The sequence below is a fragment of the Dromiciops gliroides genome, chromosome 5 (genome assembly GCF_019393635.1).
Source record: "Dromiciops gliroides isolate mDroGli1 chromosome 5, mDroGli1.pri, whole genome shotgun sequence".
Lineage (NCBI taxonomy): Eukaryota > Metazoa > Chordata > Mammalia > Microbiotheria > Microbiotheriidae > Dromiciops > Dromiciops gliroides.
In genome coordinates this window covers 93,641,954-93,658,916 of record NC_057865.1, presented here as the reverse complement: position 1 = coordinate 93,658,916, position 16,963 = coordinate 93,641,954, and the positions used below count along the sequence as shown (strand labels likewise).

General features: G+C 41.8%; 1 protein-coding gene and 1 pseudogene across 1 annotated transcript; one reads left to right on the top strand and one right to left on the bottom strand.

Annotated features, from left to right (window-relative positions):
• Window positions 1-6,643: 6,643 nt before the first annotated feature.
• Window positions 6,644-7,458, bottom strand: LOC122728050 (annotated as a pseudogene).
• GIMAP8 (GTPase, IMAP family member 8) lies at window positions 7,408-14,274 on the top strand. Its single transcript, XM_043966110.1, has 4 exons — window positions 7,408-7,492; window positions 8,322-8,379; window positions 9,006-9,662; window positions 12,879-14,274. Exons 2-4 carry the CDS (start codon window positions 8,343-8,345, stop codon window positions 13,577-13,579), a joined length of 1,395 nt encoding a protein of 464 aa, XP_043822045.1. The 5' UTR covers window positions 7,408-7,492; window positions 8,322-8,342; the 3' UTR covers window positions 13,580-14,274.
• The last annotated feature ends 2,689 nt before the right edge of the window (window positions 14,275-16,963 follow it).

The window sequence follows — 16,963 nt, the reverse complement described above, 5'->3', positions numbered from 1 at the left end:
TGCAAGATAAATTAGAGATCATTTCAGAGGGAAGGCACGAGCATGAGGAAGGTTCAAAAAAGGCTGCCTGCAGCAGGGAGGATTTAGTGGAGACTTGAAGGAAGCCAAAGTAGCTGCGAGGCAGAGATGAAGTCTTCTGTCCTTACTCAGGGCTTGTCATTTTCAGCCTTTTTTGTGTGTGTGTGAGGTAATTGGGGTTAAGTGACTTGCCCAGGGTCACACAGCTAGTAAGTGTTAAGTGTCTGAGGCTGGATTTGAACTCAGGTACTCCTGAATCCAGGGCTGGTGCTCTATCCACTGTGCCACCTACATGTCCCCATTTTCAGCCTTTCTTAAAGCAAAATAGCATTTCATGATATTCTATGCTGGCTACAATTTGTTCACTATTCCCTAATGAATAGGCACCCCTTTTGTTTTTAGCTCTTTGTTACTTCAAAAAGACTGCTGTGCATATCTGGACATATTCAGGACATTTCTTTGTGTCTTTGAGCTCCCCCCAGGATCTGTACCAATGAGTAGGGTGGTTGGATCCAGAGTATGAATAACTTAGTAATTTTTCTCCCATCATTCTAAATGAGGAGTGGATTAAGTCAAATAGACACCAACAGCATGCTGCTCTTCCTGGAGCCAATACTGTAACCTAGTGTTCTAAATGCATCTTGTTTCATTAACTGAAATTGGAAGGAGCAGGGAGGAGATGACATAGCTGACAGAACTCTGACTTGCTTGAGGCAGCTCACTGCTCCTTGCCTTTTTCTCTAGCAGTCAATCATTTGTCCCCAAATTTATTTCTCAAGTCTCCCTATGCCAACCATCAGAGTGCACTTTTTTTTTTAAAGGCAGCTTGGCTCTGCCTTCAGCTCTGACTACTTAGCACTTCCCAGAGTAACTTTTACTTTGACACCCGGAGTTCACAAGGTTCCTCTATACTGGGACTACTCTGAGGCCCTTCTTTTGAGGCTATCTTGACTGTCTTGTCCCTGAGGGAGAAAGAAGGTGTCTGCTCTCAAGAATAGCCTGCTAGTAGAAAGCCGATCGTCTTATTTCCCTGCCTCCTCTGGTCTTCTAACAACTTGTCTGGGAAGCTGCATTATCTAGAGGGAAGCCCAGGGAAGGAAAGGGATGTTTGGGAGCCAAGATGAGAGGCTCCTGAGCCAGATAACAAGGACATAGGTATCTTGCATGTGTCTCTGTGTGTATAGGCATGTGTGTGTGTTTGAAATGTAAACATTTTTTGAAAGTTACAATTTGCTCAGAGCCAGCACTAGACTAGCAGGGCAGGTCCACCCAGGCAGGGCAGAGGAATGATTTCTGGGATAATTTTAGGGATTCTGAGAGGGTTCACAAACATTCCTCCTTCACCTGCTCAAGACTGAAATCCCTCCGGCAGGGCTTTTCATTCCACAAAGAAAATAGGCTACTTTAAAATCATGTTCCCTTGAGAAAGGAGAACTAAGGACTTTTGCAGAGGCTGAGGTGTAATTAATGATTGACGTTGAGACCTTTTCAGAGAGCTGGGTTCTTAATCTGAATTCCCAGGAGACGCATGTCCAGATTTCAGGGGGCCTATGAACTTGGGTGAAAAAAAATTATATCTTGATTTTCAATAACCTCTAACTGATATGTGGCATTTCTTTTGATTAGAAATGTACACAAAAAAAAAGAAAGAAAGAAATGTACGCAACAAAACATGATTGAGGAAAGGTTCATAGGCTTCACCAGACTGTTAAAGGGTCCTTGTCACAAAGAAGCTTAAGAATCCCTGGTCTAGAGGGAGTAGCGGGGACTCTGGCCCTGGGAGAGCATGGGGAGATGAGCATTATAGGTGTATGATATGATTATGGATTTGAGTCAGATTAAACTCTGAGGATGGGGTCTGGAAGGTACCCAGCCCTGCCCCAGTATAGTTCTTTTAGAAGTTTATTGCTTGTCAAATTCTCACTGTCTCCTTTAAGTTTTATTGCCAATTAACAGTATTTTTACTTCTGCTCAGTCTCCCCACTTGTCAGCTACATATTAATTTTGTCTGCAATCCATCATGTGTCAGAACCCCAGTCAGTGGGTCAGGGAGTTAGCCCACCAATTCAATACTCGGGACTCAAGAATAAAGGACGGGGCTCGGCACAGGATGCAGCAATTGAGTTGAGACCAGATGTTAAGTGACATGTCTCTTTTTCTCAGAGCAGAATCCCCTTGACCCTAGGGTCCCAACAATGTGTTATTCTTTTATTCTTTATTCTATTTCTTTGACTTCCCAACATAGCCGAAGATAAATTTTAACCCTGTCATCCTTATAGAATTAACACAACTACAAAACAATGCTAAAACACCTGAGTGACTCTTCCTGTTATTCAGGTTGAATATCTTTAGAGACAGGGGCCTGGAGAGGGGAGTCAGTGGGAACTGTGAGATCTGAAACATCTGACTGTCACTCCCCTGTTTCCTCTTCCTTTGGTTTGATCTTGTTCCCCCTCCCCTTTTCCCCCTTGTTCCTGGAACACGTATGCATGTCTCCATACATTGATCACGAGCTGAACACGCACCCTGGGTGAGACAGGATTGGATGTTAGATTGTGAGCTCATCCACCCTAGGTGTACGTGGGGACAGTCCTTTTCAAGATTACTATAAAAACCTAGAGGATTGGGCATATCTTTGCAAGACTTCAATGTGTAATTGGGTTTTGCCCATCCTCATGAGGATGTAATAAATCTGTCTCTGCTTGACTTGGTGGTCTCCTCGAGTTATTTGGGTAAACTGAGGCAGTTTGCTCCATACATAGGGGATGGGAAAGGGGAGAAGAAAGATCTAGAAACAAAAAGTTCTTGGATTAAATCATTTTGCAGTCAGTTTTCTCTTGTTTGTCAGTTTTTGATCAGCAACTTGAGGGAGAATTAGTGGAAGCTGGGAGGGAAAGGTTAACGCTTTAAGAGGAGCTAATTTCCTATTTGCTACAACTAGCAAGTTTCATTTTGTGTTTTGTTTGTTTTTGTTTTTGCATTGAGGGTTAAGTGACTTGCCCAGGGTCACACAGCTAGTTAAGTGTCAAGTGTCTGAGGCTGGATTTGAACTAAGGTCCTCCTGAAAACAAGGCCAGTGCTTTATCCACTGTGCCACCTAGCTGCCCCCGCAAGTTTCATTTTGGACTAAATGTGTAAATCACAATTTGTGTACCAACCATTTATTGGCTTTTCCTCATGTGTATATGCTGGTGCTGCCTAGAGGTAGACTGTGGAGCAGTCTTAAAGATTACACAGAGTGAAGTTTTGTCTCCCTTTTGAGTCATAGGAGACTCAGTGGGCCATACCCAAGAGGCCAAACTGTGAATGGTCTCACTGGGATGGTAGGTAGGTCATTAGGACTTCAAAGAGGAAGTCCCAGTACCTCACAAAGACTGACAAAAAGGCATAGGTGCATTTAGCATATGAATGGAGCCCAAGGATCCCCCTTCCCCATCTCTTGTTAATTAAGCACTTGCCAGGCACTATTCTAAGTGAGAGGGATACAAATACAAAAAGAAAGATGGTCTCTGCTCTTAAGGAGCTTTCATTCAAAAAGGAAGCAGAAAAGCATTTATTAAGGACTAACTGCATGCCTGGCGTGATGTAAAACACTTAACATTTGTTCCATTCCACGCACAGGAAGGAAGGTGCTATCATCATCCCCATCTTACAATTGAGGCAACTGAGACAAAGGTTAAGTGACTTTCTCAGGCTCACACAGCTAGTAAGTATCCAAGGCTGAACTTGATCTCAGGTCTGCCTAATTCTAGGCCTTGCACTCTATCCCCTGTTCCACCTAACTGACCCTTAAAAGGGAAAATAAAACTTATCTGGTAGTGGTTTGCAGGCAAGGGAGTTTTAGAGTTGATGTATAGAACAGCAATATGACACACACTTTCAAAAATCATGCAGTAGATAGAGCACAGGCCTTCAAGTCAGGATGATCTGAGTTCAAATCCAGCCTCAAAAAACTGTTACCCTGGGCAAGTCACTTAATCCTGTTTGCCTCAGTTTCCTCATCTGTAAAAGGAGCTGGAGAAGGAAATAGCAAACAAGTCCAGTGTCTGCCAAGAAAACCACAAATGGGGTATAACAACTGCACTGATGGGAATGAAGGAAACAGGTCCTCCCAATCCTTCAAAACTTGCCAGTCAAAAAGGGAAGGAAATCTAGGCTAACCAAAGCACTCTCCTCCTCCACAAACAATTACTTCTCAGTGATTTCAACTAGCTTGATGGTCTTATACAGGGCCCAAAGAGCATTACCAAGTTCCTCAGGTGACCTGAACACCTCAAGGGGGCTCCTACCTCATGAACAACTGAGATTCATTCTTTTTTTTCATTTTTTTTTTCTGGAGGGCAATGAGGGTTAAGTGACTTGCCCAGGGTCACACAGCTAGTAACTGTCAAGTGTCTGAGGCTGGATTTGAACTCAGGTACTCCTGAATCCAAGGCCAGTGCTTTATCCACTGTGCCACCTAGCTGCCCCCTTGAGATTCATTCTTATGCAATAAATGTAACACGGCTTAGTGAGGAGGGGGTGATTTAGATCCTGATCTTGTATATAAAACACAACAAACCATGTAGAGCACGATAGGATGTAGGAAGACAGAAAATTTAGTCCCAGTGTAGAGGAATCTTGTGAACTCCAGGTGTCAAAGTGAAAGTTACTCTGGTTTTTCAAGCCTTTCACAATATATCTTTTTTCTGGCCTCTTTCTAGACTTCTTTTACCTTATTCTCCATGTATTTTATGATTGGTGATATTGTCCTCTTTGCCATTCCTTTAACAAAAATGCCATTTTTTCAAATCTGTGCATTCTCACTGATTATCTCCTATGCCTGAAATTCTCTTCCTCTCTGAAATTTTCTTCTCTACCTCCTGCCCTCCCTGGATTCCTTCAGATCCTAGCTAAAATCTCATCTTCTCCAAGAAGCCTTGGATAATCCCCCTTAAATCTTGTGCTTTCCAAATGTTGATTATCTCTAATATATCTCTCCTATAGCTTGATAAAACATAGTTTTTAATATGGTGTCTCCCCCATTTGGCTGGGAGCTTCTTCGGAGAAGGAACTGCCATTTGCCTTTCTTTATATCCCCAGCACTTGTGCCTGGCACATAGTAGGTGTTTAATAAATGCATGTTGAGTAGACACCTGGCAATAGATTCTCTGTATCTCTAACTTTTTTGTGTTGTTGTTTTTTATGTTATTTATTTTATGTTATTTATTTTTTAATATTTTTTGTGGGGCAATGAAGGTTAAGTGACTTGCCCAGGGTCAAGTGTCAAGTGTCAGAAGCTGGATTTGAACTCAGGTCCTCCTGAATCCAGGGTCAGTGCTTTATCCACTGTGCCACCTAGCTGCCCCATTTGTATCTCTAACTTAAAGGTAGCTCATTTAAGTTTAGAAAGGCTCATTATTGGAGGTGGCAGAGTGTTGGATTTTTTAGTCAAAGCAACTCTTGAAGATCATCTTCTAAGGCATGGGTCATAAACTGCTTGGTGGTGGATATCCCCTCTCTGATAAGTAATGTATTACAGAAGTAACGATATAGTTAATTTACAAGAGCTTATTGAACTACCTATTAAGTGCCTAGTATTAGACCAAACACTATAATTGATATTGAATATCTAAAAAGATGTTGGGGCGGGGCAGCTATGTGGTGCAGTGGATAAAGTACCAGCCCTGGATTCAGGAGGACCTGAGTTCAAATCCGGCCTCAGACACTTGACACTTACTAGCTGTGTGACCCTGGGCAAGTCACTTAACCCTCATTGCCTCAAAAAAAAATAATAATAAAAAGATGTTGGATATTATATGATAAATTTAGAATTAGAAGGCACTTTCTTTTTTTTTTTTAGGTAGGTATACCATGTTTATTTTAATACATCTCATTAGTTTGCATCCTGCTAGAAGAAATACTATCACACTGCCTTAGTGTTACAGCAGCCTTTTTCATGTGTTATCGGTAAATGGAGTCCAACAAATTAAAAAAAAAAAAGCTAGGCAAAGAATAAAAAGAAAAGCTTAATAATCACTTTATGGTGTAAAAAAAATCCACTTTAGGCTCTCAAAAAGTTTTTGTATAGACTTAAAACACTACAGAGTGAGGATGTATTGTGTCTATAGTGTTCACGTGGCATTGGATACATTCCTGGTTGTTGTTTTCGTTTTGTGTGTGTGCCTGTAGTCCATCAGCGCATCCATCTTCATCAAGAAAACAGGCCTATTTCTTGACAAAAAGCACCTTTGACCACTCTTGACAGAAATCCACTGTTCATTTAGATTTTTGTCACATTTTTGTAGGACTTTTGGGTCTCATCCATTCAGTCAACCTTTTATTATTTTTTGTATGGGTTTTTTTATAGTTTTTTCTTTTTTTCCAAACAAGGAAGCTTCTTATTGTTTCACCGAGTGCTACAATACTTGCTTTGATGTCACATTAAACAAATGTACATTGTCTCTTTGTTCTCATCAGTGTTCTTTCAGAGTTTTTCACAGAGGAGAACAAGTAGAGTATACTGTCAATGAAGCACCATACATAGAAGGTTCAGGAACGTAACAAACCATGTACATCTATGTCAGAGAAGGTTTTCTAGCTTATTTGCATCTCATATCTGATTATCAAATAGCTCCAGTGGGCTTTAGGTCGGTTTTAACTTTTTTCTTTTCCGTTTTTTACCTGTTTCCCTAGGCCTTCCAGTTTGTTCTCCTCGATAATCTTAATTAGAATTTGATGACATACAGGTGCACTCCAAATGTTCTTCTAACCTCACCAGAACTTCTTTTAATTTTGTTTTTTTCCTAATATATTCCACTTTTGCCACCTTGACACTTCTTTTTTTTTTTTTTTTAGTGAGGCAATTGGGGTTAAGTGACTTGCCCAAGGTCACACAGCTAGTAAGTGTTAAGTGTCTGAGGCCGGATTTGAACTCAGGTACTCCTGACTCCAGGGCCGGTACTCTATCCACTGTGCTACCTAGCTGCCCCACACCTTGACACTTCTGTGGTGAATCCGTGAAGGTTGGCATTCGACGCTGCTGGTGTTACAGCAACCTGTGCATCGTCTGACCTCCACACATGGGGGCCAGAACAGGAAGTTGGCCGATGTGGGATCAATCTGACTCCGAGGTATCTAATAAATAACCGTTCTCGTTTTGCAAACGGCAGGAACCCCTTCCTCAATACTTCTTTTTTTTTTTTTTCGAATGGGACGCTTTTCCTGATCATGTTTAGAAGCATGGCCCATATGAGCTTTCAGGTTTGTTTCTTAAACATCCTAGTATCCTACGGAATCTATCTCCAGGAGGCGCTACGGGTCACGGATGCTGTTAATCTCGCTGTGAGCCAGTCTCTCGATCACCTCCCGGGGGATTTCGGCTTCCTCGGAAAAGGCATAGGGCAGTTATCCAAACCCTAGGAGCAAAACACAAACCAAGGTCCTCATCGGGTCCGGGTGCACTTTAGACTCGGTGGGAACGCAGAGCTGCGGGGTAGGAGCTTCAGCCGGGCTCCAGTGGCGGCGAAATTTAGTACCATCCCTCAGGGAGAAAGACACTGGTGTGTGCGCGCGTGTGTGTATGTGTGTGCGCGCGCGTGTGTGTTGTGAGCGAGTGTGTGTGCGCCGCTCCGGGATCCTCCTCGGCCGCTGGGGTGGGGGATGGGGTGGGGAACTGGTGGAGGGGAGGATGAAGGGGGGGTTGGGTTTATTATTATATATATTTTTGTAGCTCCCGGATCTGGGGCCGCAGCCGTCTCTCTCGCTCCCTCTCTCCCTAGCTTTGCTTTTTTGGCTTTAAGAGCAGACCAGCCGGTACTTCTGCACATTTGCTTAGATCAGACCGGAGTGAAACCCAAGGCATGGAACCGGAGCACCACCGCCGCTGCGGCGGCTGAAACGCCCATCACCTGTCTGCTTGAGCCGGGGCTCGACAGCTCCTTCCTCCCCCCACTCTACACACCTCGCCTCCGACTTGCAGAGATGACAAAGAGCCCCCTAAACACTTCCCCTCCCCGCCCGAAACACCGCAGCTCTGCTCTGGGGCGGGGCTGTGCTCCGAAACGCTCCATGCTCTGCCCTCAGCCGTAAAAGGCACTTTCTTGTTGAACTAATACAATGCTAAATCTTTAAGATAATATTCACTATATTCCACATTGGTTTAAAAAATTCTATATTTTGGGAAGAAAGGGGTCTTAGAAAATACAAAATGAGACCTTTGGTCAAAAAAGTTTGTAAATTGTGCTATCTGGAATAACTTGCAACTGGAATAATCTGCTACCATTTTGAATACTTTATTTTTCTCTCCCCCTACCCCAACTCAGAAATTTCAGGAAATTACAGACATGAATCATCCAGAAAGGCTCCAATACAGACAACAAGGTAAGCACAGGATGAGGAAGAGTTCTTACTTTGCAACCAATAACTTATATTATGATGTTTCTGCAATTACTTGCACCATAAAAAAGAGCTACTATAAATATTTTTCATATGTGTTATTTTCCTTTTTCTTTATCTCTTTGGATTACAGACCTAGAAGCAGTACTGCTGGGTCAATGGATGAACCATCAACAGTGCATTAATGTACCTGTTTTCCCACATCCTCTCAAGCACTTGTCATTTTCCTTTTCTGTCATGTTAGTCAATACAATGGGTGTACCTCAGTAATCTGTGGTTTTTAAAAAGTTTCTGTACATAGTAGTTTTTAAATAAATGTTTGTTATGTGACCTGAATGACAAAATACCTCACTCACTCTTGCTCCTTTTTTATGATAAATTATTAAAAATGCCTTCTATAAAAGTGTCTCTTACAGTGCCTAGTACAGATCTGACTCTCTCTCTATATATATACATATACATATATATGCATATGTATATATATATATATATATATAGTATAAACACATATGTAATTGCTTAATGAATGTCTTATGAGTGGAATTGAACTGTAAGGAAATAGCAGATACTCTCTTGTTATACTGATGACTTGGTCACTTTTGTGCCAACAGAGCCAGCTAACAAGAGCCAGCAGCAGGGGAGGGAGTCAGAACTGGACTCTGGATCCTCAGAACTGAGAATTCTCCTCTTGGGGAAACATGGTGCAGGGAAGAGCGCAACAGGAAATAGCATCCTGGGGAAGCAAGTGTTTGAGACCAAATTCAGTGACTTTCCAGTAACCAAAACTTGCAAGAAAGAAAGTGGAACTGTGGGAAAGAGGAAAGTCGTGGTCATTGATACCCCTGATCTTTTCTCCTCAAAGATCTCTGCTGGAGACAGGGAACAAGAGGTCAGGCACTGCATCACCCTCTGTTCCCCTGGCCCCCATATCCTGCTCTTGGTGACCCCTCTTGGCTATCACACAGTGGACGATCAAGAGATAGTGAAGGGCATTCAGGAGATGTTTGGAGCTGAAGCCATGAAGCACATGTTACTTCTCTTCACAAGGAAAGAAGATCTGGGAGATGACTCACTTTCAGAATATGTTAAAGAAACTGATAATAAGTACCTCAAGGAACTGGTTCAGAATTGTAGGGGTCGGTACTGTGCTTTCAACAATAGAGTATGTGGGGAAGAACAGGATACTCAGATTCAGGGTCTCCTTGAACAGATTGAACTATTAATGAAGGAGAAAGGTCAGGGCTATGCTGAATTTCATGTGAACAGAGGTAAGCCAAAAATACTAGATTCTGAAGCAGATGTTACCAAACCTACTAGATATCAAATAAATGAAGGTTAGAACTTGAATCTAAGAATTACATTGTTCCTAAAAAATTCTCATGCTTTTAACTCCAAAAATAATTTAAAGTGGGATTTTTTTTAAAGAAAAGGATAAATTTTAGCCCTTTCTTTTTTCTTCTCTTTTTTTTGCAGGGCAATGAGGGTTAAGTGAGTTGCCATGGGTTACACAGTTACTAAGCATCAAGTGTCTGAGGCTGGATTTGAACTCAGGTCCTCCTGAATCCAGGGCAGGTTCTTTATCCACTACACCACCTAGCTGCCTCAGCCCTTTATTTTTTTAGATGAACAACTGATCACTAGAGAGATTAGCTGCCTTGCTCAAGGTCACAGAGTCATAAGTATCAGTGTCCTCTACCTAAATTCAGTGTTCTTTCCACTATATGATATTGCCTCAGCATATCCAGTCTCCCATGGAGACTGGAAGGTGATGATTTCATTTCTTTTTTTTTATGTCAAAGTCACGCAGGCAGTAAGTGGTAGAGTTAGGATGAGCACCAAGTTTCTTAGCTCTAGATTCACTGCTCTTTCCCCCACCTTGCCTTGCCTGATGACTAGACTGACCTTTTGACTGGGACAATTTCCTTTCCAAGAGTTGTGCCTTGGAGCTTCCATTGTCCTTTCTCTGGAATGTCACCATTTGGAAGTGCTGGGGTACTAATGTGGTTAAATAGATCTTAGACTAGCCTAGAAGTTGTGATAGTTGGCACATGTTGATTCCATCACTGAAGGTGGATGGGAAATTGACTGTCACTTCCCTTTTGGGGCATCTTTTCTATAAAAATGAGGAGACTGTCCTGAGGGATACTTAGGCTACAGATCCCCCTCCCTACAATACTGAAGCTCAGGAGGACAATAGGTTTTAGAACCTCAACCGTCTCTTGTGGAGTCATTGGGAGCTCCTGCTCCAGCTGATAGCACCTCACAGAGAATCAAATGAGAACAATCAATGTAGAAGAAATTCCAGGGAACATCTCATGGGGTGGTGGATTTAGTGAGCCTTCATAGGTCTCTTCATCTATGGTAGGGCAATGAGTTATTGCAGAAAGAAATGTAGACTTAGCAAAGGACTAAAGATGCCACACAGCACCTACCTCTTTCCACTCCCACTCCCTTCACTGGTGGGGCCAACAGGGACATTTATGAAGAAGGTCCAGTTGGGCTTCCTTAGCATCTGAAGCTTTGGGGGAGGAAGTTCCATGAGGATGGGCTGTTGCTAGCTCTAACATCCAGCATAGCCTCATGTTCTTTGCGATCTTCACACGCTGATCTTGAACCATGGGGGAGGAAGTTCCATGAGGATGGGCTGTTGCTAGCTCTAACATCCAGCATAGCCTCATGTTCTTTGCGATCTTCACACGCTGATCTTGAACCATGGGGGAGGAAGTTCCATGAGGATGGGCTGTTGCTAGCTCTAACATCTAGCATAGCCTCATGTTCTTTGCGATCTTCACACGCTGATCTTGAACCAATTTCCTTATTTCCACTTCCACTCATCAAATGCAGAGGAATTGGGCAATTCCCATGGGCCATTTCCTCCCCTTATTTTTCAGAAATGTATAAATGGGGATGAAATCCCTCAAAAGGAAGACAGTTTACTTGGTAAGACCATCTCTATATTTCCAGCTCCAGCATTTCTTAAAAGTTAATTTATTTTTCGTTTATTATTTATCCCTCTTATTGCCCCTCCCAACTTAAAACAATTTGAATGAACAATATGTTAAATTTTAAATTCATCTGGCAAGAGGTAGGTGCTGTGCTGCACTTTTGGTCCTTTGCTAAGTCTACATTTCTTTCTGTGATAGCACATTGCTTTACCATAGATACAAAGGCCTCCAATTTCCCTATAATCCAGCAATATAAAATAGTATTTGTAATTGTAATTCTCTACTGGTATAGGAATTCCCAAAGAAAAAGGAAATAATACTCACCTTCCAAAGGGGAGTGCTATGGGCATTGTAACATGACAGTTTCCTACCAGGAGATAGTGGGAAGAAATCTCTAGTTGTCTTCAGAGTAAATTATAATGATTTCATGAAGACTTTACAAAATTAAAGAATCTTGTGGAGAAATGTAATGGATGAGAGCTAAATGCTGCCTAGCAAATAGGCATAAGGAAAATCAAAAGAATGCATGTGTGGAAAATTATTTTTTATCTGTAATTTCAACAAATAGAGAGCTCAAACAATTTTATTTTCCTTTGTCCTCTATTGTATGAAATGATAGCTGATGTTTTCTACTAATGGTCTTTAAAGTGAATCATCAAATAATTTCAGTTATGTTTAGCATGGCTTTCATTGCAGTATATCTTAGTGTATTCTAATTTTATAAAAACTGGTAATATACAGATATCATATTAATGATCACTTTTATGTAACCAAGCTATAGGCACACCCTGTATATTTTTACTTTGACAAAACATTTTGCAGTAACATAATTAATAGATTATAACCAAACCCCACTTTAATGTCTCAAAAACCTAACGTTAAGGGCCACTGTGTCAATTGTTCCTTTGTAACTCCCTTGTAACATTACTTGCCTACATTAGAAAGGGCATAGAAGGGTTGAATTCTCTAGGATCACCATATTTCTGGAAATACACAGAATGAAAAGGAATTGCTATTGTTCACATAACAGGGAACGGACCAATGAGGGCCCAGTCCTTGGAGCATGCACATTTGGTGAGCCTGTTTCTGGCAGAGTGGAATGTGGAATGGAGGGGTCCAGCTCTCCACTTAAGAGGAAGTGCAGCTATATTCTGGGGCTCTTTCCTGTCTGTTTACTGCTTAGTTGGTGGGGGGTGGGGAGGGTCTTGTGATTGGCTGCTGAGCCAGAGAAACTCATTCTCTTTCCTTCCTGCTAGATACCATGTTTAATGTCTCTCTGAGCTTCAGAGGGCCCTAAGTTACAGGCTTGCCACCAGACATGTATACTACCAGTACTGGTTGCTTATGAGCATGTATTCCTATTACATTAAAACAGGAGAGTAAATCTTTAGCCAGAGAAGGAAAAAGATTCAAGGAGACTGGACCAGGAAGAAGGAGATGAAAACCAGCAATGCAACATAGGAGAAATAGGGAACACATGGACAGGAGCATTTCCAATGAGGGTATGGTTGTTAATGTTTAATGTGTTTCTTCCCACAGATGTCCTGAGTCTTATCCTTGTAGGGAAAAGTGGGACTGGGAAGAGCTCAACTGGGAACACCATCCTGGGGCGGCATGAATTTAAAGCCAAACTGTCAGCAAAAACAGTCACTGAGACCTGTCAGAACGGGTTCAGGACCTGGAAAGGGAAGAATATTGTAGTTGTTGATACTCCAACCTTTGACCTTAACCTGGCTAGTGAAGATGATCTTTTTAAACAAGGGGAAGAAGCCTTTCGTAGCCTTTGCCTCTCTCCAGGAGTCAAAGTTTTCGTCCTGGTGATTCAGCTGGGCCGATTCACTCAAGAAGATGAGAAGAGCGTTAGGGAACTAGAAATCATATTTGGAGAAGAGATCACTGAGTATATGATTGTACTCTTCACCAGGAAAGAAGATCTAGGTACTGGGACACTGGAGAATTACATCAAGGCTTCAGATAGTCAATTTCTTAAGAAGCTAATTAATCGGTGTGGAGAAAGATTTTATGCTTTTAACAACAAAGAAAGTGGTCTGGCCCAGGAAAAGCAGGTGAATGAGCTTTTGGAAATGGTGGATAAACTGGTTCAGAGGCATGGAGGCCAAGGCTACCCTTTTAGTGTTGATCTTGAGACTTATATCAGCAGGATTAAAGATTCCCGGAAGAAAAGTTTGTTTGGCATAATATGGGATCGGAGACCCAAGATAACTTTCCCTTTTCTATAATCCAATTGGATCTGGCTATGCCTGATGACCCATAAAAGTATGGAGTGACTCAGGACATGTGGTGAGGGTATTCTTCAGGACAGTCACTTAGATGTATGTATTGGTTAATTATAGTGCCAGGGTGTGGCTAGAAGCAGATTGTAAATAGAGGGCAAGAAATTGAGAAAAAGTTTTAAGGTAGCAGGATGAAGGTCAAAACAATGTTATGAGTTGCAGTCTGGACATACATGAAATTATAAGTGGCAAGGCAGTAATCACCGGAAAAGGACCCATGCGTCAGAAAGCAGACCAAGGAGGGAGCAACCCAAAGTCCAGGGAGCCAATCAAGAAGGAAGAGCTAGACAGGGGTTTTCAGGGCAAGGGAAAGTGAGCAGAGGGACAGATCTATAATGAAGAAATACTTTGATTTTAAATGCTATGTTTTTTCTTCAAGTGGAGACCTGTTCTATGGGGGTTGGAAATCATTACACCATGGCTGGCCAAGAAGATCATGGGGAACATAGTCATTGTGGCTGTTGTTGTTGTTGTTGTTGTTTGTCCTTCAACCTCAAAAAGGTCTGTGACATCTGGGTGATATCATGACTTGCACTGAATTGGATCTAAGTGAGGGAGGGCTGTGCAAGGTCACCAACCACACTCTCTCCTCCAGAGCCATCTGGGTCCAGTGGAAAGATATATATCAGGATGACAGGAGATGGCCCCGGATGTTTAAAGCAACTGGGGGTAAAGTGACTCCCCCAGGGTCACACAGCTAGTACGTATCTGAGGTGAGATTTGAACTCAGGTCCTCTTGACTTCAGGGCCAGTGTTCTATCCACTGTACCACCTAGCAGGCCCCTGAGTCAATGTGGCAAGCGTGTGGACAAAGAAGAACAGCACATTTTGGAAGGAACGTTTTGACATAAATAGATATTTTGATTCCTCTTTTGTGTTGGGCTATGACCTATAATAGCATAACCTGTGACTCAAAGCCCATTTGTATAAGACTCTCCTTTTTGGTGACAATTGATTACTCAATGCTCCACACCTCCATGAAGGGTAGAGTTGGTGATAGCTTGGCAGAAGAGAGAATCTGCCTTCTGGCTTCCAATCTAAAGGACAGAAAACATGAGATTCCAGCCTCTTTTTAGGTTTCTGAAGGGAAAGAAAGACTTGGGAAGAAGCTGACATGTAGAGGATCTGGAAACTCCTGTCGTGTCTATGTCTCCGGTTTGCAACACTAGCAACTTTGGGGGAATTCCCCATTGGGTGAAATCTGACTCATGCATTCATTCATTGATTCATTCATTCATTCATTCTCTCTCTGTCTCTCTCATTCTCTCTCTCCCAATGGGAGAGCACAATTACTCTAATAGTGTGTTATACATTCTCAGATATTTACTTTCTCTGATTTCTATTTTTCTCTTTGCTTAGTCATCTTTGTGTGTTCTTTGTGGAATAGGTATATTTGGTAGGAAATGAGCCAAGTTTTTGGATATATGATTTGGAAAACTCTTTTCATGCTAAATGATACCAACAAGGAGCTTAGCTTGAACCTAAAAATGAATTGCCATAGACTAAAAATATTTTGGGGGGGGAGATAAATATAGTTCTAGTCCATTAATATTTTTCTGAGAAGAGCAGAGTGGCCAGCCTCTGGCTCCAACTTCTTGCTCCTCTCCTGGCAGGAATCAAAGAGACATCTTTAGCGATATCTATTCCACTTTGTGACAGATAAGAGGGAAAAGCTTTGTTGGCCAAATCCACCTACATGTACCTTTCCCATCCCTTTACCTAGTACCTTTTTGAGACTCATCAATATTTCAAGACAATTGTCATAGCTGAGGCATGCCAAGAATTAAAAGGGGGAATGAAGAGAGACATGTACTTATCCCTCTAGCTTCAGTAGAAGGTTCTGTGTAGTAGTGGGGACACTCTGCCTATATCCCAGGATAGGGAAAAGATGAATTGAATTCAGTCTGATCAGCCAAAAAAAAGTTAGGGACTTTCCCTTTAGAGGAGTAATTAATAGATCACAGCCACCTGATCAACATCACCTTGGAGGTGAAAAAGTGAATCCAAGAAAGCAAAGACAGAGATGAAAGGGTATTGACCAACCTCAAGGCACATTGTCTGGGTGATCTCACTCAATGGAAGCAAGGACACTTTTCCTAAGCTATATAGCAGCAGGACCACTGAGAATCTCTAGGACTGAGATTCATTGAGTGGTACTTAAGAAGCCAGAGAGAGGGCAGAATGGAGGGGATGTGGTGGATGGCGGTAGCAGTAGAGTGGAGAATCACAAGAAGACAGCTGTGGAGGTAGAGAGTATTTAAGAATAGAGTGCAGCTTTAGCAAATGACAGCTGCAGGTGGAAAGCTCCAGCAGATGATGTCTGCAGGGGGCAAAGTTTCAAGCTGTGACAGTGGTAGAGGTGACAAGCAATGGCCCAGGGTGGGAGCTTAAGTACATGACAAAGGCAGAGTTGAACAGCAAGAAGAAGCATGCTCTGGGACCACAGGAAGCAGCATCAGCACCAAAAGGGAGACATCATCAGATGCTGGGAATATGGAGTCATGTGAACTCTAGTTGTAGAGATTTTCTTTTGTGAAACAAGGTAAATGGCATTGAGGCCCTAACTCTCCTTAGACCATGAGTTTTCCTGAAGATTGTTTCCCCGTCTCCACACTGGCACCCCTGTGGGTTATGCTTATTTATTTATAGGGACCAATGGTCATTTGTGTATGGAATCTGAGCAAATCAATGCATGATCTTTTCCTTCTTATTTTGCTTCCCTAGATAACTGCTATGGGGCTTAGGCTGGAAGAAGGATCTGTGGGACCAATACTAGTCTCCTGGCTCTTAGACTTGCCCTGAGAAGAAATCACATTATGAGCCTCTAACTTGTATACATAATTCGAAAATGGACTATTTAGGTGATTAGTAAAGCTAAATAGGCCAGTAAAATAGATAAACCATGATTTATGAGAGAGAGAGACATATTGACAAAATAGTGCAAGGGGAAAATTTACAATAAATAAAGAAGAAATAAGGAAGTTTTTAGAAATTAGTATATTTATCACATACCAACAAAACTGAAAAATCAAATTAATATTTATAAAAATATAAGATACCTAGATTAACAAAACAAAATATAGAACTTAACTTCAGAAAAGGTGCTTAAGCAAGCCATAACTAAATTCCTAAAAAACCCCAAATCCTAGACCAGATAGATTTACAAATGAATTCAACAAAATATATTTTTCTTTCTTTTTAATCATAAAAGTATTTTTATTATTTTCCAGTTACATGTAAAGATAGTTTTCAACATCTGTTTTCATCAGATTTTTAGTTCCAAATTTTTCTCCCTCTCTCCTCTCCCTCCCCCCTCCCCAAGACAGAGAG

Coding starts and splice junctions, on each gene's coding strand:
- GIMAP8 (XM_043966110.1), top strand. CDS start 8,343: ATGAATCATCCAGAAAGGCTCCAATACAGACAACAAG. Junction 8,380..9,005: donor GCTCCAATACAGACAACAAG/GTAAGCACAGGA, acceptor TTGTGCCAACAG/AGCCAGCTAACAAGAGCCAG. Junction 9,663..12,878: donor TGAATTTCATGTGAACAGAG/GTAAGCCAAAAA, acceptor TTCTTCCCACAG/ATGTCCTGAGTCTTATCCTT.